General features: G+C 43.0%; 1 protein-coding gene across 1 annotated transcript in view; it reads left to right on the plus strand.

The window, feature by feature from the left end:
* Positions 1 to 27376, plus strand: part of LOC138644860 (carboxypeptidase O-like) — a 219142-nt gene that overhangs the window by 167526 nt on the left and 24240 nt on the right. The window contains exon 9 of the mRNA XM_069733748.1: positions 16757 to 16959. Within this exon, the coding sequence (XP_069589849.1) occupies positions 16757 to 16959 (203 nt within the window). The remainder of the gene's footprint in view (positions 1 to 16756; positions 16960 to 27376) is intronic.

A 27376-nucleotide genomic window follows, 5' to 3' on the forward strand; every position in this document is an offset into this window, starting at 1 on the left:
CTAGACATTTGGGTGGTTCAGGACACAGGTGTAGCAATGGACATTAAAGGTCTGTCTTCATGTGTGGATCAGCTCACGGCAAGAGTACAAAGTATTCAAGACTTTGTGGTTCAGAATTCTATGTTAGAACCGAGAATTCCTATTCCTGATTTGTTTTTTGGAGATAGAACTAAATTTCTGAGTTTCAAAAATAATTGTAAACTATTTCTGGCTTTGAAACCTCGCTCCTCTGGTGACCTAGTTCAACAAGTTAGGATCGTTATTTCTTTTTTGCGTGGCGACTCTCAGGACTGGGCATTTTCTCTTGCGTCAGGAGATCCTGCATTAAGTAATATCGATGCATTTTTCCTGGCGCTCGGATTGCTGTACGATGAGCCTAATTCTGTGGATCAGGCAGAGAAGAATTTGCTGGCTCTGTGTCAGGGTCAGGATGAAATAGAGGTATATTTTCAGAAATTTAGAAAGTGGTCCGTACTCACTCAGTGGAATGAAGGTGCGCTCGCAGCTATTTTCAGAAAAGGTCTCTCTGAAGCCCTTAAGGATGTCATGGTGGGATTTCCTATGCCTGCTGGTCTGAATGAGTCTATGTCTTTGGCCATTCAGATCGGTCGACGCTTGCGCAAGCGTAAATCTGTGCACCATTTGGCGGTATTACCTGAGCTTAAACCTGAGCCTATGCAGTGCGATAGGACTTTGACCAGAGTTGAACGGCAAGAACACAGACGTCTGAATGGGCTGTGTTTCTACTGTGGTGATTCCACTCATGCTATCTCTGATTGTCCTAAGCGCACTAAGCGGTTCGCTAGGTCTGCCACCATTGGTACGGTACAGTCAAAATTTCTTCTGTCTGTTACCTTGATCTGCTCTTTGTCATCGTATTCTGTCATGGCATTTGTGGATTCAGGCGCTGTTCTGAATTTGATGGACTTGGAGTATGCTAGGCGTTGTGGGTTTTTCTTGGAGCCCTTGCAGTGTCCTATTCCATTGAGAGGAATTGATGCTACGCCTTTGGCCAAGAATAAGCCTCAGTACTGGACCCAGCTGACCATGTGCATGGCTCCTGCACATCAGGAGGTTATTTGCTTTCTGGTGTTGCATAATCTGCATGATGTGGTCGTGTTGGGGTTGCCATGGCTACAAGTCCATAATCCAGTATTAGATTGGAAATCCATGTCTGTGTCCAGCTGGGGTTGTCAGGGGGTACATGGTGATGTCCCATTTCTGACTATTTCGTCATCCACCCCTTCTGAGGTTCCTGAGTTCTTGTCTGATTACCGGGATTTATTTGATGAGCCCAAGTCCGATACCCTACCTCCGCATAGGGATTGTGATTGTGCTATCGATTTGATTCCTGGTAGTAAATTCCCAAAAGGTCGACTGTTTAATTTATCTGTGCCTGAGCACGCCGCTATGTGGAGTTATGTGAAGGAGTCTTTGGAGAAGGGGCATATTCGCCCGTCATCGTCGCCATTAGGAGCAGGGTTCTTTTTTGTAGCCAAGAAGGATGGTTCACTGAGACCTTGTATAGATTACCGCCTTCTAAATAAGATCACGGTTAAATTTCAGTACCCCTTGCAATTGTTATCTGATTTGTTTGCTCGGATTAAGGGGGCTAGTTGGTTCACCAAGATAGATCTTCGTGGTGCGTATAATCTTGTGTGTATTAAGCGAGGCGATAAGTGGAAAACTGCATTTAATACGCCCGAGGGCCATTTTGAGTATCTAGTAATGCCATTCGGACTTGCCAATGCTCCATCAGTGTTTCAGTCCTTTATGCATGACATCTTCCGAGAGTACCTGGATAAATTCCTGATTGTGTACTTAGATTACATTTTGATCTTCTTGGATGATTGGGAGTCTCATGTGAAGCAGGTCAGAACGGTGTTTCAGGTCCTGTGTGCTAATTCTTTGTTTGTGAAGGGATCAAAGTGTCTCTTTGGTGTTCAGAAGGTTTCATTTTTGGGGTTCATCTTTTCCCCTTCTACTATCGAGATGGACCCTGTTAAGGTCCAAGCCATCCATAATTGGACTCAGCCGACATCTCTGAAAAGTCTGCAAAAGTTCCTGGGCTTTGCTAATTTTTATCGTCGCTTCATCTGCAATTTTTCTAGTATTGCTAAACCATTGACCGATTTGACCAAGAAAGGTGTTGATTTGGTCAATTGGTCTTCTGCTGCGGTGGAAGCTTTTCAAGGGTTGAAGCGTCGTTTTTCTTCTGCCCCTGTGTTGTGTCAACCAGATGTTTCGCTTCCGTTCCAGGTCGAGGTTGATGCTTCTGAGATTGGAGCAGGGGCTGTTTTGTCGCAGAGAAGTTCTGATTGCTCGGTGATGAAACCATGTGCCTTCTTTTCCAGGAAGTTTTCGCCTGCTGAGCGAAATTATGATGTGGGCAATCGAGAGTTGCTGGCCATGAAGTGGGCATTCGAGGAGTGGCGTCATTGGCTTGAAGGAGCTAAGCATCGCGTGGTGGTCTTGACTGATCATAAGAACTTGACTTATCTCGAGTCCGCCAAGCGGTTGAATCCTAGACAAGCTCGTTGGTCGTTGTTTTTTGCCCGTTTTGACTTTGTGATTTCATACCTTCCGGGCTCTAAAAATGTGAAGGTGGATGCTCTGTCTAGGAGTTTTGTGCCCGACTCTCCGGGTGTATCTGAGCCGGCAGATATTCTCAAAGAGGGAGTAATTGTGTCTGCCATCTCCCCTGATTTGCGGCGGGTGCTGCAAAAATTTCAGGCTAATAAACCTGATCGTTGCCCAGCGGAGAAACTGTTTGTCCCTGATAGGTGGACAAATAAAGTTATCTCTGAGGTTCATTGTTCGGTGTTGGCTGGTCATCCTGGAATCTTTGGTACCAGAGAGTTAGTGGCTAGATCCTTTTGGTGGCCATCTCTGTCGCGGGATGTGCGTACTTTTGTGCAGTCCTGTGGGATTTGTGCTCGGGCTAAGCCCTGCTGTTCTCGTGCCAGTGGGTTGCTTTTGCCCTTGCCGGTCCCGAAGAGGCCTTGGACACATATCTCTATGGATTTTATTTCAGATCTTCCCGTCTCTCAAAAGATGTCAGTCATTTGGGTGGTCTGTGATCTCTTCACTAAGATGGTCCATTTGGTACCCTTGTCTAAATTGCCTTCCTCCTCTGATTTGGTGCCATTGTTTTTCCAGCATGTGGTTCGTTTACATGGCATTCCAGAGAATATCGTTTCTGACAGAGGTTCCCAGTTTGTTTCGAGGTTTTGGCGAGCCTTTTGTGGTAGGATGGGCATTGACTTGTCTTTTTCCTCGGCTTTCCATCCTCAGACTAATGGCCAGACCGAACGAACCAATCAGACCTTGGAAACATATCTGAGATGCTTTGTTTCTGCTGATCAGGATGACTGGGTGTCCTTTTTGCCTTTGGCTGAGTTCGCCCTTAATAATCGGGCCAGCTCGGCTACCTTGGTTTCACCGTTTTTCTGCAACTCTGGGTTCCATCCTCGTTTCTCTTCAGGGCAGGTTGAGTCTTCGGACTGTCCTGGTGTGGATACTGTGGTGGACAGGTTGCAGCAGATTTGGACTCATGTAGTGGACAATTTGACTTTGTCCCAGGAGAAGGCTCAACGTTTCGCTAATCGCAGACGCTGTGTGGGTCCCCGACTTCGGGTTGGGGACTTGGTTTGGTTATCTTCTCGTCATATTCCTATGAAGGTTTCCTCTCCTAAGTTTAAACCTCGTTTTATTGGTCCGTATAAGATTTCTGAGGTTCTTAATCCTGTGTCTTTTCGTCTGACCCTTCCAGATTCTTTTTCCATACATAACATATTCCATAGGTCATTGTTGCGGAGATACGTGGCACCTATGGTTCCATCTGTTGATCCTCCTGCCCCGGTTTTGGTGGAGGGGGAGTTGGAGTATATTGTGGAGAAGATTTTGGATTCTCGTGTTTCAAGGCGGAAACTCCAGTATCTGGTTAAGTGGAAGGGTTATGCTCAGGAAGATAATTCCTGGGTCTTTGCCTCTGATGTCCATGCTCCCGATCTTGTTCATGCCTTTCATATGGCTCATCCTGGTCGTCCTGGGAGCTCTGGTGAGGGTTCGGTGACCCCTCCTCAAGGGGGTGGTACTGTTGTGAATTCTGTGGCAGAGCTCCCTCCTGTGGTCACAAGTGGTACTTCGGCTGGTTCTCTCTGTGAGCTTCCGTTGGTGGAGGAAAGTGGTACTGCGGCTTCTGAGTTTCCTTCCTCAGGTGATGTGGGGAAGTCGTTGGGTGCTGCTCTATTTAACTCCACCTAGTGCTTTGATCCTGGGCTCCAGTCAATGTTCTAGTATTGGACCTGTTTCCTCCTGGATCGTTCCTGTGGCCTGCTGCTCTGCATAGCTAAGTTCCTCTTTGCTATTTGTTTGCTGTTTTTTTCTGTCCAGCTAGTCAGTTTGTTTTTTACTGCTTGCTGGAAGCTCTGGGACGCAGAGGGTGTACCTCCAAGCCGTTAGTTCGGTACGAAGGGTATTTTTGCCCCCTTTGCGTGGTTTTTGTAGGGTTTTGTGTTGACCGCAAAGTTACCTTTCCTATCCTCGCTCTGTTCAGAAAGTTGGGCCTCACTTTGCTAAATCTATTTCATCTCTACGTTTGTCTTTTCATCTTAACTCACAGTCATTATATGTGGGGGCTGCCTTTTCCTTTGGGGTATTTCTCTGAGGCAAGGTAGGCTTATTTTCTATTTTCAGTCTAGCTAGTTTGTCAAGCCGTGCCGAGTTGCATAGGGAGCGTTAGGCGCAATCCACGGCTGCCTTTTGTGTGGTTTGAGAGGATTAGGGATTGCGGTCAACAGAGTTCTCACGTCTCAGAGCTCGTTCTTTTTTTGTGGGTTATTGCCAGGTCACTGTATGTGCGCTGACCTCTATGTCCATTGTGGTACTGAATTATCTTTCACAACAGCGCTGTACCCCTTGCAAATTTCTTTACTTTAAGTTTCTCCCACTTATCAATGTCCTTTTCAATAGTCTTTATGAGACTTTCCATTTTATCAGCAGCCAGCTGTTTTTTGATATTCTTATGCAATTCCTCAATGTCAGCATCCAAAGCTGTTATACTAATAGTATTCTTGTCAATTATAATTTTAATAAACTCTAGAGAGCAATTAATTGCTGCTTTTCGCCACCTTTGAATTAATTCAGGATCCTCCAACTCAAAAGAGGGGTACACCTGTACTCTCAAGCTCCTGGGAACAATATTTTGTATTAAGTAATTCTCTAAAGTGGCCTTGTTCCACCATAATTTAGTATTTCTGTGTATCGCATTTCTATACTGTAAAGAGAGGTCTCTATTTTCCACTGTAAAATCCTGTGATACAAATGAAGCTCCTTGCTTGAAAAGGTCTGAAGCCTTGGACCGCCAGGTAGTCTCCTAATAGTGTGTGCCTAATAGTATATCCTGAATACATAGACTATTGCATTAGTCATGATGCGGGTTGTAATATTTACATGGCAGTATTATAATACGGTGCTTTTTTAGTGGCTTTATTTATTTTATATCACAGGTCAGCTCTGCCTGCCATCATTCTTTTTGAATTTCCTTGTCTTGATGTTTTATTGATGTTTAAAGTATATATTTTTTAATATCTGCCTATGCCTCGTTCTCACCTACAATCAGTATGGTGTTTTGTTGACTACCACTGAAGGAGTTGTCTAAGCATTTGGTTTTGCCTCCCATTGAATTCAATGGGCATTGGATACGTTCAGCAAATAGTTCAGTGAACATTGAGATGTTTGCTGATTTGAACAATATCGAACCTTGAAAGGTGCGCTCATCTCTAGTCATGACAAAGCCACTTCAGAAATATCATGAAAAATCGAGGAGTGCAATAGAAAACCAGCACTGGCAGTGAAAGTAGTAAGTTTTGTTATCTTTACATGAAGTAAATCATCAGTATACGAAAAAAAAAAACTGGAAAACAAGTAATTAAAAAGTATTCTTTACTAAAATTGCACACTAAAATTACATGCAGATTTGCAACATAAGGGAAGAAAGACAACACAACAATGAAACTAAACTTTTCATAACTGTAAAATATTATCTAAATTTAGTTCAAGGGAAAATGTCACCAGGTTTTTTTCCATGTTATTTAAGAGCAGCATGATGCAGAGGAAGAGACACAGATTCTAATGATGTATCACTTGCTAGGCTGCTTGCTGCAGTTTGATAAAATCCCTGTTTTTTCTGCTGCAGATCTAGCAGTTCTCTGAATGCTGAGCTCTGTATAACTCAGCCCATGTCACAGATTGGCAGATTTCTGTGTACACTGTACATTGACAGAAAACTGTGGTGGGTTCGAGGTTACACAGAGCAGGGGGGACTACATGGCAGGAGACGCCTAGTCATCTAGTGTTAATCTCCTGCTGATAAATCACTGATTTTAACCCCTTAGTGACAGAGCCAATTTGGTACTTAATGACCGAGCCAATTTTTGCAATTCTGACCACTGTCACTTTATGAGGTTATAACTCTGGAACGCTTCAACGGATCCCGCTGATTCTGAGATTGTTTTTTCGTGACATATTGTACTTCATGTTAGTGGTAACATTTCTTCGATATTACTTGCGATTATTTATGAAAAAAATGGAAATATGGCGAAAATTTTTAAAATTTGGCAATTTTCAAACTTTGTATTTTTAGGCCCTTAAATCAGAGAGATATGTCACAAAAAATAGATAATAAATAACATTTCCCACATGTCTACTTTACATCAGCACAATTTTGGAAACAAAATTTTTTTTTGTTAGGGAGTTATAAGGGTTAAAAGTTGACCAGCAATTTCTCATTTTTACAACACCATTTTTTTTTTAGGGACCACATCACATTTGTAGTCATTTTGAGGGGTCTATATGATAGAAAATAATGAACTGTGACACCATTCTAAAAACTACACCCCTCAAGGTTCTCAAAACCACATTCAAGAAGTTTATTAACCCTTTACGTGCTTCACAGGAACTGAAACAATGTGGAAGGAAAAAATGAACATTTAACTTTTTTTTGCAAACATCTTAATTCAGAACCATTTTTTTTTATTTTCACATGTGTAAAAACAGAAATGTAACCATAAATTTTGTTATGCAATTTCTCCTGAATACGACAATACCCCATATGTGGGGGTAAACCACTTTTTGGACGCACCGCAGAACTTAGAACTGAAGGAGCGCCGTTTGACTTTTTCAATGCAGAATTGGCTGGAATTGAGATGGGACGCCATGTCACGTTTAGAGAGCCCCTGATGTGCCTAAACAGTGGAAACTCCCCACAAGTGACACCATTTTGGAAACTAGACCCTTTAAGGAACTTATCTAGATGTGTGGTGAGCACTTTGAAACCCCAAGTGCTTCACAGAAGTTTATAACGTAGAGCCATGAAAATAAAAAATCGCTTTTGTTTACACAAAAATGATCTTTTCGCCCACAAATTCTTATCTTCACAAGGGTAACAGGAGAAATTAGACAACAAAAGTTGTTGTGCGATTTCTCCTGAATACGTCGATACCCCAATATGTGGGGGTAAACCACTGTTTGGGCGTACCGCAGAGCTTGGAAGTGAAGGAGCGCCGTTTTACTTTTTCAATGTAGAATTGGCAGGAATTGAGATTGGACGCCATGTCGCGTTTGGAGAGCCCCTGATGTGCCTAAACAGTGGAAACCCCCCACAAGTGACACCATTTTGGAAACTAGACCCCTTAATGAACTTATCTAGATGTGTGGTGAGCACTTTGAACCCCCATGTGCTTCACAGAAGTTTATAACGTAGAGCCCTGAAAAAAAAAAATCGCATTTTTTCTACAAAAATGATTTTTTGCCCACAAATTTTAATTTTCACAAGGGTAACAGGAGAAATTAGACCACAAAAGTTGTTGTGCAATTTCTCGTGAGTACGTCGATACCCAATATGTGGGGGTAACCCACTGTTTGGGCGCACCGCAGAGCTTGGAAGAGAAAGAGTGCCGTTTTACTTTTTCAATGTAGAATTGGCTGGAATTAAGATCGGACGCCATGTCGCGTTTGGAGAGCCCCTGATGTGCCTAAACAGTAGAAATCCCCCACAAGTGACCCATTTTGGAAACTAGACCCCCCATGGAACTTATCTAGATGTGTGGTGAGAACTTTGAATGCCCAAGTGCTTCACAGAAGTTTAGAATGCAGAGTCGTGAAAATAAAAAATATTTTTTTTCCACAAAAAAGATTTTTTAGCCCCCCAAGTTTTTATTTTCACAAGGGTAACAAGAAAAATTGGACCACAAATGTTGTTGTCCAATTTGTCCTGAGTATGCTGGTACCCCATATGTGGGAGTAAACCACTGTTTAGGCGCACGGCAGAGCTCGGAAGGAAGGAGCGCCGTTTTGGAATGCAGACTTTGATAGAATGGTCTGTGGGCATTATGTTGCGATTGCAGAGCCCCTGATGTACCTAAACAGTAGTAACCCCCCACAAGTGACCCCATTTTGGAAACTAGACCCCCCAAGGAACTTATCTAGATGTGTGGTGAGAACTTTGAATGCCCAAGTGCTTCACAGAAGTTTAGAATGCAGAGTCGTGAAAATAAAAAATATTTTTTTTTCACAAAAAAGATATTGTAGCCTCCAAGTTTTTATTTTCACAAAGGTAACAGGAGAAATTGGACTGCAATAGTTGTTGTCCAATTTATCCCGAGTACGCTGATGCACCATATGTGGGGGTAAACCACTGTTTGGGCGCACGGCAGAGCTCGGAAGGGAAGGAGCGCCGTTTTGGAATGCAGACTTTGATAGAATGGTCTGTGGGCGTTATGTTGCGTTTGCAGAGCCCCTGATGTACCTAAACAGTAGTAACCCCCCACAAGTGACCCCGTTTTGGAAACTAGACCCCCCAAGGAACTTATATAGATGTGTGATGAGAACTTTGAATGCCCAAGTGCTTCACAGAAGTTTATAATGCAGAGTCATAAAAAAAAATATATATATTTTTCCACAAAAAAGATTTTGTAGCCCCCAAGTTTTTATTTTCACAAGGGTAACAAGAGAAATTGGACCCCAGAAGTTGTTGTCCAATTTATCCCGAGTACGCTGATGCCCCATATGTGGGGGTAACCCACTGTTTGGGCGCACGGCAGAGCTCAGAAGGGAGGGAGCACCATTTGACTTTTTGAGCGCAAAATTGGCTGTCGTGTTTGGAGACCCCCTGATGTACCTAAACAGTGGAAACCCCCCAATTCTAGCTCCAACCCAACTCCAACACACCCCTAACTCTAATCCCAACCTGATCCATAATCCTAATCACTAACCCTAACGATAATCACAACCCTTACCCCAAAACAACCCTAATGTCAACCCTAACCGTAACCCTAATCAAAACCCTAAATCCAACACACCCCTAATCCTAATCTCAACCCTAACCTCAAACCTAACCCTAATCCCAATACACCCCTAATCACAACCCTAACCTTAACCCTAATCCCAAACCTAACCCTAATCCCAAGCGTAACCCTAATGCCAACCCTAACCCTAATACCAACCCTAATCCAAACCCTAACCCTAATCCCAACTCTAACCTAACTTTAGCCCCAACCCTAGCCCTAACTTTAGCCCCAACCCTAACCCTAGCCCTAAGGCTACTTTCACACTTGCGTCGTTTGGCATCCATCGCAATCCATCGTTTTGGACAAGAAACGGATCCTGCAAATGTGCCCGCAGGATGCGTTTTTTGCCCATAGACTTGTATTGCCGACGGATCGTGATGGATGGCCACACGTCGCGTCCGTCGTGCACTGGATCAGTTGTGTTTTGGTCCAATGAAACGTTTTTTTGTACGTCGCATCCGCCATTTCTGACCGCGCATGCGTTGCCGTAACTCCTCCCCCTCCTCCCCAGGACATAGATTGGGCAGCGGCTGCGTTGAAAAACTACATCCGCTGCCCACGTTGTGCACAATTTTCACAACGTGCGTCGGTATGTCGGGCCGACGCATTGCGACGGCCCCGTACCGACGTAAGTGTGAAAGAAGCCTAACCCTAAATTTAGCCCCAACCCTAACCCTAAATTTAGCCCTAGCCCTAACCCTAGCCCTAACCCTAGCCCTAACCCTAACCCTACCCCTAACCCTAGCCCTACCCCCAACCCTACCCCTAACCCTACCCCTAACCCTACCCCTAACCCTAACCCTACCCCTAACCCTAGCCCTAACCCTACCCCTAGCCCTAACCCTACCCCTAACCTTAGCCCTAACCCTATCCCTAACCCTAGCCCTACCCCTAACCCTACCCCTAACCCTAGCCCTAACCCTACCCCTAACCCTAACCCTAGCCCTACCTCTAACCCTAGCCCTAACCCTACCCCTAACCCTAATTTTAGCCCCAACTGCTGTTCTCCTGCCGGCCAGCAGATGGAGACAGATGGCGGGCGCACTGCGCATGCGCCCGCCATTTTCTTTTCCCCGGCAGCCAGGAGGAGCAGCAGGAGGACCCAGGGACACAGGTGAGTATGCTAGGGTCCCCGAATCCCCCTATTTCTCTGTCCTCTGATGTGCGATCACATCAGAGGACAGAGAATTACACTTTACTTTTTTTTTTTTTGCGGTGGGGTCTCGGCTACCCCCGGCAGCCGAGACCCCAAAGATTCTTGAAGATGGCGGCGCCCACCGGGAGACACGAGGAGCATCGGGGGAGATAGGTGAGTATTGGGGGGCTACCTGGGACCCCTTTTCTCTGTCCTCCGATGTGCGATCACATCGGAGGACAGAGAAATTAAAAAGAGATCGCGTTTTTTTTTTTTTGCGATCGCCGGTAAACGGTTAATTACCGGCCATCGCAAATGCGGGGTCGGTTAAAAACCCCCTGAATCATGTTCTCTGGGACCCCGGAGAAAATCCGACGCTGTGGTTTAAGTACCCTTAGCGGCCACCGTTAAAAGGCGTATCGGCGGTCGCTAAGGGGTTAATGAAACTACAACAATCAAACCAGTAAGTGACATATTCCTGTAACTAGGGTCTCTGGCCTTACATCACGGTGCTCTCAGATAAAATAGCAAAAACCTGCTGACAGATTCTCTTTAAATTAGTTCAAATTTGCAACTACAACTTGAATGTATAAATTCACCATTTGAAAATATTCCTTTAATAGTAGCAATATCACAAAATCATTTCAGCCATTCGAATAAATTCATAGCCATAAAATGGAGGTGGAAAGTGAGTAAAAAAGGCTCATAGTCATGATATCCAATGTCCTGTTAAGCGCTCAGCTTTTTTGTTTCCCAAATGACTTCCGCAAAGTTATAGGAAGCACTATGGAAACCTATCAAAGCCTCCCTTGCCTTTTCTCTGGTGTGGGAAGGGCCATTGTGGATTACTACAGTACTGGGTCTGTCCTGTGGGAGACAACAAGGTAGGAGGCTTGGTTCAAACTTCCCACAGCATTCCCCAAGCTTCAGTGGGCATCATTTTGGAGAATAAGAAAATGGGGCCCCAATCTAACAGATGTAGGCAGCAGCATATTGAAGGACATAATGAAGCAGCATAATCTAGGTAAGGAAGATTGCTTTTAGTAATAATTGTGTCAGTCATATTTTATAAAGAAAACAGGTTTGCTTAAAAAAAACATTAAATATTATTATTATTCATTTTATAGCACCATTTATTCCATGGCACTTTACACGTGGAAAGGGCAATTATAAACAAGTACAATAAACATGAGCAAAACAAGGCAGGCACAAGTACAGAGGGAGAGAGGACCCTGCCCGCGATGGCTATCAGTCTACAGGGGATGGGTGAGGATACTCTAGGAGAGGGTAGAGCTGGATTTGCAGCAGTTCAGTAGACTAAGGGTCACTGCAGGTTGTAGGCTTGTCGGAAGAGGTGAGTCTTCAGGTTCTTTTTGAAGGTTTCCGTGGTAGGTGAGAGTCTGATGTGTTGGGGTAGAGAGTTCCAGAGTATGGGGGAAGCATGGGAGAAGTCAGGTATGCGATTGTGGGAAGAAGAGACAAGAGGGGAGTAGACAAGGAGATCTTGAGAGGATCGAAGGTTGCATGTGGGTAAGTACCAGGAGACCATGTCACAGATGTATAGAGTAGAAAGGTTGTGGATGGCTTTGTATGTCATAGTTATGGTTTTGAACTGGAGCCTCTGGACAATAGGAAGCCAGTGAAGGGCTTGGCAGAGAGGGGAGGCTGGGGAGTAATGGGGAGACAGGTGGATTAATCGGGCAGCAGAGTGTAGGATGGATTGGAGAAGTGCCAGCGTGCTAGAGGGGAGGCCAGAGAGTAGGAGATTGCAGTAGTCGAGGCGGGAGATGATAAGGGTGTGCACTAGTGTTTTGTGGTTTCATGGTCAATGAATGCATGAATCCAGGAAATTTTTTTTGAGTTTGAGTTGGCAGGAGGAGGCAAGGGCTTGGATATGTGGCTTGAAAGAGAGGGAAGAGTCGAGGATCACCTCGAGGCATCGAGCGTGTGGGACTGGGGAAAGTGAGCAGCCATTGACATTGATGGATAGGTCTCGTGGAGGGGCAGAGTGAGATGAGGGAAAGATGATGAATTCTGTTTTGTCCATGTTCAGTTTTAGAAAGTAAGCAGAAAAGAAGGCTGAAATAGCAGACAGACATTGTGGGATTTTGGTCAGTAAGGAAGTGAGGTCAGGTCCAGAGAGGTAGATCTGCGTGTCATCGGCATAGAGATGATACTGAAAACTATGGGATTCTATGAGCTGTCCCAGGCCAAAGGGGTAGATGGAGAAGAGCAGGGGCACTAGGACTGAGCCATGGGGAACACCGACAGACAGAGGGCGAAATGAGAAGTTGGTATGGGAGAGGGAGACACTGAATGTTCGGTCTGTTAGATATGACGAGATCCAGGGTAGGGCCAAGTCTGTGATGCCAAGAGATTAGAGAATTTGTAGCAGGAGGGAATGGTCGACAGTGTCGAAGGCAGAAGACAGGTCCAGGAGAAGGAGGACAGAGTAGTGTTGCTTGCTCTTGGCAATTAGTAGGTCATTGGTGACTTTAGTTAGGGCAGTTTCAGTTGAATGATGCAGTCGGAAGCCAGATTGTAAGCGGTCAAAGAGGGAGCAGGAAGAGAAGTGGGAGGACAGTTCAAGATGAACATGCTGTTCCAGTAGTTTTGAGTAGGGTTGAGCAAAATGGGTCAGCCATTTTCAGAAGTCGCCGACCTTTGGCAAAGTCGGGTTTCATGAAACCCGACCCGATCCCTGTGTGGGGTCGGCCATGAGGTCGGCGATCTTCGTGCAAAAGTCGCGTTTCATTCCGATACCGCAAGTATCGGATATCGGCCGATATTTGCGGTATCGGAATCCATATTTATGTGTAAAATAAAGAATAAAAATAAAAAATAGGGATATACTCACCTTCGGATGCGCCCTGGTACTAACTGCTGTAACCGGCAGCTTCCATTCCTAAGAATGAGCGCGTGAAGGACCTTCGATGACATCGTGGCTTGTGATTGGTCACGTGAGTGGTCACATGAGCGGTCACGCGACCAATCACAAGCCGCGACGTCATCGAAGGTCCTTCACACGCTCATTCTTAGGAAGGAAGGCTGCCGGTTAGTACCAGGGCGCGGCCGAGGGTGAGTATATCCCTATTTTTTATTTTTATTCTTTATTTTACACATAAATATGGATCCCAGGGCCTGAAGGAGAGTTTCTTCTCCTTCAGACCCTGGGAACCATTAGTATCCCATTGCACTGCATTGGGTTTCGTGTTTCGGCCGACCCTGACCCCGACTTTTTAATAGGATCGGCCGATTTCACTCGACCCAACTTTTGAGAAAGTCGGGTTTCGTGAAACCCGACCCGACCCTAAAAAAACAAAAGTCGCTCAACCCTAGTTTTGAGGCATAAGTGATGAGAAATATAGGGCGATAGCTAGATACAGAGGATGGGTCAAGGGGGCTTTTTGAGGATGGGTGTGATCGAGGCATGCTTGAAGGATGAGGGGAAGACCCCATTTGTGAGAGGTTGAAGAGGTGTGTTAGGGTTGGGATGAAGACTGTGGCGAGGTTAGGCATGAGGTGGGATGGGAGTAGGTCAAGCATGCAAGTGATGAGATGTGATCTTGACAGGAGGATGGAGAGCTTATCTTCTGTCATAATGGAGAAGCTGGTTTTGGAGGGACAGGGCTGAGAAGCGAAGAAGGGCATTGGGGGCTGCGGGCCAAAGCTTTCTCTGATCACATCGATATTCTGCTTAAAGAAGGAGGCAAAGTCTTTAGCAGAAATGAGAGGAGAGGGAGGAGGTGCTGCAGGATGGAGTAGAGAACTTAAAGTGTTGAAATCTTTTTAGGGTTGTGAGACAGGGAGGATATGAGAGATGAGAAGTAAGTTTGTGTTGTGACAGTGAGTGTGCACTTGAAGCTGGGGAGGGACTGCTAGTATGCGATTAAGTGCTTGGCAGAGTGGGATCTCTTCTTTTTCCGCTCAGTGACCCTGGAAGCCCGTCTCAGTTGTTTGGTCAGGCTGGTCAGCCAGGGCTGCCTGTTGATTGTGCAAATTTTGCTATGCGTGAGGGGGTGGCCGGATCAAGTGTTGCTGTTATTATGGTATTATAAAAAGTGGCAGCAGCAGCTGTGTCATGAAGGGAATCTATGTATGTAAGAGGGAGAAAGGACTCAGAATGATTATAAATTGAGGTATTTGAGATTTCTGCGAGGGTGAGTGAGTTTGTGGAGTGGAGGTTGCGCACTAGGAGAAGAGAGGGAAGAGAATGTCAGTAGGTTGTGGTCAGACAGGTTAAGGGGTGAGTTAGTGAGATTAGCAAGGGAACAGAGGCGGGTGAAGATAAGGTCCAGCAAGTTACCATCTTTGTGAGTGCCCACAGAGGACCATTGAGTGAGGCCAAAGGAGGCAGTGAGCGATAAAAGTTTAGAGGCAGCTGAGGTGGAAGTGTCAATGGGAATGTTGAAGTCACCCATGATAATAGTTGGGATGTCAGCAGAGAGGAAATGAAGCAGCCAGGTGGTGAAGTGGTCGAGAAAGATGAAGATGGCTAGTTCTGGAGGACGGAAGATGACGCCCGCTGGAGGTTGGAGGGGGAGTAGATGCAGATGGAGTTCACCTCAAATGAGGGGAGAGTAGCAAACAGTTAGTGGAATTGAGGTAAAGGAGCAGGTGTCGGACAGGAGCAAGCCAACTCCTCCATTACATTTGTTGCTGGGGCGGGGGTGTGGGTGAGATGGAATCCACCATAGGAAAGTGCAGCTGGAGAGGTAGAGTCAGAGGGGGTGAGCCAGTTTTCAGTGATGCCAAGGAAGGAGAGTTTGTTGGTGATAAAGAGGTCTTAGATAAACAACAGTTTGTTGCAGACAGAGTGTGCATTCCATAGAGCTCCAGGTAAGGGGACTGAGGGAGTTGGGCCTGGATGAATGGGTATGAGGTTATCATCATTGCCAAAACATGTAGAGGATTGTTGCAGGTGGTTAGAAATGAGTTTGGGGATGTGTTGAGGAGGGCCCGGATTTGGGGATGTGTCGCCAGCAATGAGGAGCAGTAGACAGAGTGTTAGAAGGTGGGAGCAGGAGAGGACATGTGGCCATGTGTGTCTGGAGAAAAAGGCTTGAATGTGAAGGAACAGTTCAGAGGAGAAGGTGAGATGGCTGGGAACGATGGAGGGAGAAATGTCTACTTCCTTGCTTGGTGGAGGAATTACAGGAGATTTGAAAAAAAGAGTAGTACGGGGTGAAGGTAAAAAGAAACTGAAACATTGTAGTGGTTTTGATTCTTTTACCTTCCAGTCAACTCCAGTCCAATTCAATCTAATTCAAAGTAGTGTAATCAGAAATCTGTAATTTGAAAGAAACATGGATCAGACTAAAGTCTGGATCAGACTCCTGGGTCTGAATATATCCCCAGCTAAGGACAAGCAGATGTGAATGAGGAGGTGGGTGGGTATGCGAGACCAGATGTTGAGATTTAGGCTGGGTTCACATATCGTTTTGGCTGTCCGTTAGTCGGACTGCATTACACCACGGCATAACGCGGTGTAACGCAATCCGTTAACTCCGCCATTAATCCCTATGTCGGACGCATCGCTAGCGCACACCCACAATGGGCGTGTGCTAGCAATGTGCCATCATTAAGTGACGGACCCTGGGATGCGGGCTGCAGCATTTCCGGATCAGTGACTGCTAGCGCAGATAGATTATCTGCTAGCTCTATCTGCGCTAGCGCTAGCGAAATTCGGCACTTGCGTTAACAGCAGCCCGTTAACGCATGTGTTGAACGGGCTGCTGTTAATGCAATGTGAACCTAGCCTTAAGCAAAGGTCATAAAATATTGCTGTTTTCTCTTTCATTAAACCCCTGTATATGAGATCCTATATTTACTGGCCACTCCTTCAATTTTAGAAGTAACTAGGGTCCAACTAAGTTTGCACTTTGTTTACATGTTACGTTTATGCAACATTTTTCCCTAATTTTTTTTGCGCATTTTTGTTGCGAATGATGCAGCATGTTACTGTCCTAGCAATGTGAATGCGATCTCTGAAATCTCATATAATACATTTTACTTATTTTTTCCTTGAATATTTAAAGCAGTTTCAAATCTGCAGCATGTCAATTCTTTCAGCATTTTTTTCAGAATTTTTTACCAATTCAAATGAATGGGAAAAATGCATGGAAAAAGCAAAAAAAATGTGGGAAAAACGCACTTTTTTTTTTCAATCTATTTTCTGCCAACAAACACATTTTTCATGTAGAAATACCTACAGCAAATACATGTGCACATACCCTTCATCTGTTTCTCTTTTTTATATGTTTCCATTCAGCACTTGGTGCCTCACAAAACTGCAATAGTGAAACATTCTGTGGAACTGGACCGGCATCAGAACCAGAGGTCCATGCCTTGTCAACGTTAGTGAACAATTTTAAATCTGATATTTTGTTGTTCCTGACAATGCACTCATATGGACAGCTCATTCTCCTTCCTTATGGGTACACCAAAGATCCATCTGTCAATCATGATGAAAAGGTAGGAATTCATCCGTCTTTACTGAATCACCAGGTTTCATAGTAATATTTAATTATTTGCCTGCAAGTTTACGTAGAAGTAGTAGTTAAAGTAAAACTGTTATCAGGTTTAATTTTATTAATCTGCAGCCAGCATGTTATGTGCCTCCTAATTGGAATCCTAACTATACTGTATGTTCCATGCTCCCCCACAGCCTGGCATACTGTCCCTCTGAAAAGAATCTTTATGCCCCTTTCACTGTATGAATCAGCACTGAGCATTCTGATGGGCGCTTGCTAACCAACCTTGTTGACGGTTGTGACCTCACAGACCCGCTCCCACCAATCTAAAGCAGGTGGTGATTTTCCTGAAGCATCTTTTTCAAATTTTTAGATCAATTGCTGCATCTTTGCAGCTGGTGTTTTTCTTTCACTGTATAAAATGATGAGCAACTTCTAGGAGGAAAGTCTGCCAAAGAATGATCAGGTCACTTCTTTTCTGTCCTGAAAGGAGAGGCCGGAACCCTGCGCTTGGACAGTGGGCAGAGGGCAGCTTAATGAGCCAAGCAGCATAACCCAACTTAGGATCTCAAACATAATAATACAAATACAATAAAATAATTCAATAAAAATGCCTTTATTAAAATATTGATTGGCGAACTAATACAATGTGCCCGTACTTGGAAAGTATAAAATTACAGCAGGACTGATAATAATATATATATATAATAATATATATTTATATATATATATATATATATATATATATATATATGTATATATATATATATATATATATATATATATATATATATATATATATATATATATATATATATTATAAACTGTAAGAACAAAGAGGGGGCCAAAAAAGTACATATATATATATATATATATATATATACACTGTATGTATATGCCATTAGATGAGATCATCAGACCTCTTGTGAGATCATATGCTGGTGCGGTTGGTCCTGGGTTCTTCCTAATGCAGGACAATGCCAGACCTAATGCGGTTGGAGTGTGTCAGCAGTTCCTGCAAGATGAAGGCATTGCAGCTATGGACTGGCCCGCCCGTTCCCCAGACCTGAATCTGATTGAACACATCTGGGCATCATGTCTCGACCCATCCACCAACGTCACGTTGCACCACAGACTGTCCAGGAGTTGGCGGATGCTTTAGTCCAGGTCTGGGCGGAGATCTCTCAGGAGACCATCCACCACCTCATCAGGAGCATACCCAGGCATTGTAGGGAGGTCATACAGGCATGTCGAGGCAACACACACTACTGAGCATCATTTCATTGTCTTGAGGCATTTCCACTGAAGTTCAATCAGCCTGTAACTTCATTTTCCACTTTGATTTTGAGCATCATTCCAACTCCAGACCTCCGTGGGATATTAGTTGTGATTTACTTTGATAATTTTTAGGTTTTATTGTTCTCAACACATTCCACTATGTAATGAATAAAGATTTACAACTGGATTATTTCATTCAGTGATATCTAGGATGCGGGATTTTAGTGTTCCCTTTATTTTTTGAGCAGTGAATATATATATCTACACTCCAAAGAACAAAAAGTGCAATGAAAAATGTGTACCTTTAAAGGTCTGCTGATCCAAGTACAGCGCACCCCGATGCACGTTTCGGATAAATCATTCGTCAGGGGTGCTTAGAGGAGGTGGGGCAAGCGTTAATGTGGGAGGATTCAGTGAGGGTTTTAGTGAAGGGGAATGTATAAAAGAGGTTGGGGGATGAGGTTATCACTTTCCCACTCCATGGGTCATAGAGCACGTCACCACTGTCACCTCACCTTAGAATATAGTGTGTGCACCAGCTCTTAGAATCACTGAGGACTGCGGCCAATGGTCAGTCTCTGGGTTGGCTTGATGAGCAAGTGGCGAGGATCAATGGTGGTGGAAAGAGTTAGGCAGCGCTCTCATAGGTCTCGACCCCCTGACCAGGCTCCATGAGCTTGGCATCAGGGCAGGAGCCCCTCAAGGGACCCTCCAGCCGGAACACCAAGCTCCAGATGCTCTGCCAGGTCCCAGGCAGGGAGGATTTCAGGCCCACAGCCTAGCTATGTGGTGGTTAACAGGCCTCCGTTCATGACAGGGGCAGGGCCTGCTGCTGCTGAATTGCCAGGATGTGCCTGTCGGGCAGCCTGCCTCTGCTACCAATGATGATCTGCTCCAGAACCAGGCTCTGGCAGTATTGGATGGTGGGCTAGCTTTGTCATGACAGGGTTGGGCATGGCCAGATCAGGCAACAAAGGTGTTAGCCCCTGTGTCAGTATCAGTTCACACAAAAAGCGATAAAGGGGATAAAATTAATTTGGGTGATAAGGCATGGGGAGAAGTTTACATTTGCTTTGAAGGCCCGTTAGGAGCCCACCTTAAAAAAGAGGTGAGGGAAAAGATTTGGAACTACGAATATGTCGAATTTTTTTCATTTCTGCCTCTTGAGAAGTTTAATTAGGACAAAGAGAAAAAGGATGATAGCAAAACAGAGGATGAGGAGCAGCGTAGACAGCAATTGATTCAACAAACTTTCACTAGTTGGATGCAAGCATTTGCAAATTTTGAGAGTGTCATAGGTGAGTTGTGCCTCAGTATTGTTCCCCTCTTTTTTGCTATATTTATTTCATAGGTGAAGTGTATAGGGTTTATGGGGGTCAAACATGTCTGAGGTATGATGAACAGTTTGTTCAACAAAAGACTATCAAGCCAGGAATTTTGTGGGATAAAAAAAGATATTGGTCTTTGGTTAAGAGTGATGGTCCCATCTAGGTACGGGCATCCTTTTCAAAGTGAGATCAGTTCGGCGAGCCAATCAGGGAGTAAGGAAATGAGTGGCCAATCTGGACAGTTAGGAGGGCAGAAGTTTGTGTTGGCAATTTAATGAGGTGCAATGTAAATTTGGATCCAGCTGTAAGTTGAAGCATCTCTTCTCTTATTGTAGTGGGTCTTTACATTGGGCCGAAACCACTTTCTGTCTTCCAAATAAGCAGACTGTTCTCTGTAGTCTAACTTGTTTATTGGTGAACAGGTATAGAACATGCGGTAAAATTATAAGAATACAACCAACATAGGTAAGTATTGGGCAAATAATCACATAATTACAATTAACCGGAAAGTATACAGTGTGATGCAAACTTTAACATGGAATTACACAGATCTAATTATATCTCCTATGTACTGGCTGCTATACAGTTAATCACATCTCTGTACAATACTGCATTGCAAGAACAGATATACTAATCTTACCACATATGCTTTACCAGGATAGCAAACGCAAGTTGGAACACTTGGAACACTTACAGGACAAATAAACACGTGTGTCCATGAAGTACACAGAAGAAAATGGAGTCTTCTTCTTCCCAGCATACCTTGCTTCAATCCCACAATGCAACACTCTATCTGCTGTAAAAGACAAAGGCTATACATTCAGCCACCATTAGAGGGTGCTATAAATAACTAACCAGCACATAATACAAAACATATTGCCCTATATTGAGAGGGCAGAACACCAGGGAAAGGCTCCTCCCAGTAATTCCCAAGGGAGCAACACTAGTGAAGTTGACCAGAGTGCTTCCCTATTTAAATAGGTTCCCTGATAGGAGGAAGGTGGAGTTATTGACGTCAGGTTTCGATTCTGCCATTTGAGCTCCTCATAGCTCCTCATAATTTAAAGAATCATACCCCACATATTTATAGAATCATATTATATTATCTGCTTTCAAGCTGCAATAAACCGGTCTGGGCAGAGCTGTACATCTGGCACTAAGCTAGAGACCACACTGTTTCAGATCATATAGGCTAAATTAGTTAAATTAATAATTTGCCTCTGGCAATATAGCAGAAAAAGCTCTGTTGTCAGATGAGCTGAATAACGCTATGCATCTGACTCGGCCGCAGAGACAGCACTATGGCCAGATTGTATGGGCTCAGTATGCTTTGCACATGGCTAGTGCAGTGACCACATGAATGTATACCAGATGAGCACAACCAGCAAAGTCTGTCTATAGCAATGAGCACGACGGCACATTCAAACCACGTGTTGCTCTCAGCAGATGATCTCAGCGGCTGTCATTATCGCTTCATGCATATTAGCACTCCGGTATAACTAAGTTAGGTAATCCTATCTAATCATTCCGGGCACAGTACAGGGACATGTGTCCCTGATGTGCGTTTCTCTAAGGTCGGGATCAGCTGCATTCTCCAGATATTTACAGTTGTGCCCGAAAATTTACATACCCTGGCAGAATTTTTGCTTTCTTGGCCTTTTTTCAGAGAATGAATGATAGAACCAAAACTTTTCCTCCACTCATGGTCAGTGGTTGGGTGAAGCCAATTATTGTCAAGCTACTGTGTTTTCTCTTTTTAAATCATAATGACAACCCAAAACATCCAAATGACCCTGTTCAAAAGTTCACATACCCTTGTGATTTTGGCCTGATTGCATGCACAGGAGATGATACAAATGGGTTTGAATGGCTACTAAAGGTAACATCCTCACCTGTGACCTGTTTGCTTGTAATCAGTGTGTGTGCATAAAAGCTGAGTGAGTTTCTGGGATACAGACACTCTTGCATCTTTCATCGAGCCACTGACATTTCTGGATTGCGAGACATGGGGAAAACAAAAGAATTGTCAACTGATCTATGGGAAAAGGTAATTGAACTGTATAAACATGAAAGGGATAAAAAAGATATCCAAGGAATTGATAATGCCAATCAGCAGAGTTCAATCTGTGATTAATAAATGGAAAACCAAGGGCTCTGTAAAAACAATATCATGGTTAGGTAGACCAACAAAAATGTCATCCACATGCCAGGTAAATTATTCAGGATGCAAAAAAAAAAACACAAAGAAAAACCTATCAGCTTAAATACAGGACTCTGTGAAAACTAGTCGTGTGGCTGTTTCAGATGCACAATAAGGAGTCACTTGAAGAAAAATGGGCTGCATGGTTGAGTCACCAGAAGAAAGTCATTACTGTGCCAATGCCACAAAGTATTTCGCCTACAATATGCAAACCAGCACAGAGACAAGCCTCAAAACTTCTGGAACAATGTAATTTGGAGTGATGAGACCAAAATTTTACTTTTTGGCCACAACGATAAATGATACATTTGGAGAGACGACAACAAGGCCTATGATGAAAGGAACACCATTCCTACTGTAAAGTACGGAGGTGGATCGCTGATGTTTTTGGGATGTGTGAGCTACAAAGGCAATGGAAACTTGGTCAAAGTTGAAAGAAAGATGAATGCAGCACATTATCAGCAAATGCTGGAAGCAAATTTGCACTCATCAGCCAGGAAGCTGAACATGGGACGTACTTGGACGTTCCAACATGACAAAGAACCAAAACACAAGGCCAAGTCGACCTGTGATTGGCTACAGCAAAACAAAGTGAAGGTTCTGGAGTTGCCATCTCAGTCTCCTGACCTCAATATCATTGAGCAACTCTGGGGAGATCTCATGCACGCAGTTCATGCTAGACAGCCCAAGAATTTACTGGAACTGGATGCTTTTTGCCAAGAAGAGTGGGCAGCTTTACCATCTGAGAAAATAAAGAATCTCATCCATAGGGGGGTAATACAAGGTATTAAGAAATGGGGTATGTGAACTTTTGATCAGGGTCAATTGGATGTTTTGGGTTGTCATTATGATTTTAAAAGAGAAAACACAGTAGTTTGAAAATAAATGACTTCACCCAACCACTAACCATGAGTGGAGAAAAAGTGTTGGTGTTATAATTTATATTCTCTGAAAAAAGGCTAAGAAAGCAAAAAGTCTGCTGGGGTATGTCAACATTTTAGCACAACTTTACACAGGAGGTGTTTAAAATGAATATTTACCCCCATGTGTAAAAATATTATAATTGCAACACTTTTGCACAGAGCACAAGCACTTTTTTTTCTGAACTGGGTCAATGTGCCACTCGTTTGTATAATTGCATACACATGGTATTGTGATTTACATGCTTTGATGGCATATGCTGATGTTCTTGGCTACTAGGTCAAAATATAGTCATTTTGTGTACTTTATATATTCTTTTTGTTATGTTTCAAAGTTTATAAAGTATTAGACATCCATTTTTAGGTTTTCTATCTTTCTAACAGTGTGTGATGAGTACACTAGATATCAGAGCATCATAAAGATCTTTTTACATTATCAAAAAGGATAATTCAGCCACGACCCAGTCATTATCTATGTCCCTCCTTTTCTTCCTTTATTCTCTACTGTTTAAATTTTATGTGCATGGTACATTTCTTATACTGCATGGTTGCTGTTCCCTACTTATCTGTAGATTACCATAGGATCTTTTAGGGTTGCTCCGGGGCAGCCACCGACTAGTGGTCATGCCATTTCTCATCTACAATTAGGCTGCTGTCACACTAGCAGTATTTGGTCAGTATTTTAAATCAGTATTTGTAAGCCAAAACCAGGAGTGGAACAAATAGAGGAAAAGTATAACTGAAACATAAGCACCACTTCTGCATTCATCACCCACTCCTGGTTTTGGCTACAAATACTGATGTAAAATACTGACCAAATACTGCTAGTGTGATGGCAGCCTTAGGGTGCCAACCTCCTCTGACAGGCAGGTCTAAGGAGAGGGGCAGACTCAGTAATTAAATAGGGTTAGTCTTGTATTTGTGTGTTGTTTGTTTTTGCACTCAAATCATTTTTTAAAATGTATCTAATAAAATTACAGATTTTAAGTTTTTTCATGTTTACTCGATTTAGATCTTACTATAAATAGTTTACAATCATCTGGTTGGAATAAAAAAATAAATAAATTTGGAGGTGTTGTATGAGGTATCAGGTCTCCCAGCTAAGAAAAACTAAATAAATCGGGTGGGGAGTACCCCATACAATAAGAAGCGATTCCGACAAAGAAAACAATTATTTTTATTGAATAAACAACATATAATAGCAAGATTAAAAGGACAGGGCAAAAGCCTCCAAAAAGGATGGGAAATCCACAGAAAAAATCTGGTTTGTTTATCATTGTTGAAGTGCCTAACACCTATTGTTTTCTGGACATATGGGATTGCTCCCAGCTAAAAAGCCTTACACCACTCCCTTAACCACCATGTCTTCCTGAAAACTTCAATTCCAAGCTGTAAATACTGAACCAGACCCTGATACCTCATGCATGGCCCATGGCTGACTGTTTCTGTGCCATCTGCACATTTCTTCTGTGGATCAATTGATGCCAGTTTTCATGGTGTCTGCCCCTAATTATAGCTGTTTGGAAAGCTTTTGTCATCTCTTCTGATCTTGTGTTTACGTTTGTTTTGCCTCCCATTGGATCCAATGGGGTTCTGGTACGTTTGTCGAATTCTTCAGCGAACATTTAAATATTCAGAGAATCAAACCGAATTTAACCTTATTTGTATAAATACAGACCATGCATTAAAGGGATTGTCCACTACTTGGACAACCCCTTCTTAATCTGAGTGTTTGCCCCCATTAAATGAAATACTTATGCTGACCTCCCGCCGCCGGTATGGTAGGGGAGTATAGGTGTTTTTATTTTAATGGGACAAACACTCACACTGTGAAGGGGTTGTCCAAGTAGTCGACAACCCCTATAATGATTGTAATTGGAGCATTATATAAGTGACTATTGAAGGACAACTTCTAAATGTGTTTCAACAACCATAGCTTAAAATTCTTACGTGTTTGTATATTTAGCTTGGACATGCCACAAAATTTGGCTATGACAAATTCCATCAGAACTAGTTACAGAACATTCATTTATAATTTGCATATATTACACAAATACAACTTTTTATAAAATCATTTCTATTTCCATAATAACACATTTTGTTCTAATCATACCAATAATCGCCACATGAAAACAAGCCTAAAAATATTTAAAGGAAAATGGCTGAAAAAAAAACAGAAAGTGTATGTGCACGCTTTAAATACCAAGTGATCCAAATAGTTTTTGAGCGAAAGACATTTCAGGAAAACGGCAGAGATTTTTTTCCTTAAACTTCATCCTTAGTGTCTTTTTCCAAGTTTTTGTGGCAGAGTTTTTGTTTTATTTTTAATATATATCTTTTGTATATAATATAATGGTGGCTTCCAAGCAGCAGCCACTAGGGTTGAGCGACACGGGTCGTTCATTTTCAAAAGTCGCCGACTTTTGGCAAAGTCGGGTTTCATGAATCCCGATCCGACCCCTGTGCGGGGTCGGCCATGCGGTACGCGACTTTCGCGCCAAAGTCGCGTTTCAATGACGCGAAAAGCGCCATTTCTCAGCCAATGAAGGTAAACGCAGAGTGTGGGCAGCGTGATGACATAGGTCCTGGTCCCCACCATCTTAGAGAAGGGCATTGCAGTGATTGGCTTGCTGTCTGCGGCGTCACAGGGGCTATAAAGGGGCGTTCCCGCCGACCGCCATGTTACTGCTGCTGATCTGAGCTTAGGGAGAGGTTGCTGCCGCTTCGTCAGAAGCAGGGATAGCGTTAGGCAGGGTCCATTAACCACCAAACCGCTTGTGCTGTAGCGATTTGCACTGTCCAACACCACCTTCGGTGTGCAGGGACAGTGGAAGCTACATTTTTTTTTTTCCTCAGCGCTGTAGCTCATTGGGCTGCCCTAGAAGGCTCCCTAATAGCTGCATTGCTGTGTGTACGCCGCTGTGCAAACCAACTGCTTTTTTCAAAACACAAATCCTCTTGTTCCTTCCTTTCTGCACAGCTATCTTGTTTGTTTGTCCACACTTTTTATTTAATTTGTGCATCAGTCCACTCCTTATTGCTGCCTGCCATACCTGGCTGAGATTACTGCAGGGAGATAGTAATTGAAGGACAGTTCCTTTTTTTTTTTGTGGGAGATTAAGATTGGCATTTCTGCTAGAGTGCCATCCCTGTCGTGCCATCTCTCACTCAGTGGGCCATAGAAAGCCTATTTATTATTTTTTTTATTAAGTTTATAAATTTTCCCTGAAAAAAAAAAAAAAAAGTGGGAGATTAATATTAGCCTCTGGGCTTGTGTGCCAGTCCTGAGCGTGCCATCTCTCTCACAAATAGTGGGCCCTAGAAAGCCTATTTATTTATTTTTTTTTGGTTTTATAAATTCTCCCTGAAAAAAAAAAAGGGAGATTAATATTGGCCTTTGGGCTTGTGTGCCAGTCCTAAGCGTGCCATCTCTCTCTCTCAGATAGTGGGCCATAGAAAGCCTATTTATTATTTTTTTTATTGGGTTTATAAATTTTCCCTGAAAAAAAAAAAAAAAAGTGGGAGATTAATATTGGCCTCTGGGCTTGTGTGCCAGTCCTGAGCGTGCCATCTCTCTCACAAATAGTGGGCCATAGAAAGCCTATTTATTTTTTTTTTTTTGTTTTATAAATTCTCCCTGAAAAAAAAAAGAGATTAATATTGGCCTTTGGGCTTGTGTGCCAGTCCTAAGCGTGCCATCTCTCTCTCTCAGATAGTGGGCCATAGAAAGCCTATTTATAATTTTTTTTATTAAGTTTATAAATTTTCCCTGAAAAAAAAAAAAAAAAAAGTGGGAGATTAATATTGGCCTCTGGGCTTGTGTGCCAGTCCTGAGCGTGCCATCTCTCTCACAAATAGTGGGCCATCGAAAGCCTATTTATTTATTTTTTTTTGGTTTTATAAATTCTCCCTTAAAAAAAAAGGGAGATTAATATTGGCCTTTGGGCTTGTGTGCCAGTCCTAAGCGTGCCATCTCTCTCTCTCAGATAGTGGGCTATAGAAAGCCTATTTATTATTTTTTTTATTGGGTTTATAAATTTTCCCTGAAAAAAAAAAAAAAAAAGTGGGAGATTAATATTGGCCTCTGGGCTTGTGTGCCACTCCTGACTCCTGTGTGTGCCATCTCTCAGTCAGTGGGCCATAGAAAGCCTATTTTTTGTTTTATTTGTTTTCTAAATTCTCCCTGAAAAAATCATTTTATTTTATTTGGTTTCTAAATTCTTCCTGAAAAAATCATTTTTTTTTATTATTTTTTTTTTCCAAAGTCTCCCTGAAAAAAAAAAAAATCAAATCAGTGGGAGATTAATATTGCCCTTTCTGCTTGTGTGCCAGTCTTGACTCCTGGGTGTGCCATCTCTCTCTCTCTCTCCAATTGTGGGCCATAGAAAGCCTATTATTTTTTTAGCTTGATTTGGGTTCCAAAATCTACCTGAAAAAATCACTACATCAATCATTGGGAGAACAATATTGACCTCTGGGCTTGTGTGCCACTCCTGACTCCTGTGTGCGTCATCTCTCACTCAGTGGGCCATAGAAAGCCTATGTTTTGTTTTATTTGTTTTCTAAATTCTCCCTGAAGAAATCATTTTATTTTATTTGGTTTCTAAATTCTTCCTGAAAAAATCTTTATTCTATTATTTTTTTTTCTAAAGTCTCCCTGAAAAAAAAAAAAAATCAGTGGGAGATTAATAT

Source organism: Ranitomeya imitator, chromosome 7 (assembly GCF_032444005.1).
Source record: "Ranitomeya imitator isolate aRanImi1 chromosome 7, aRanImi1.pri, whole genome shotgun sequence".
Lineage (NCBI taxonomy): Eukaryota > Metazoa > Chordata > Amphibia > Anura > Dendrobatidae > Ranitomeya > Ranitomeya imitator.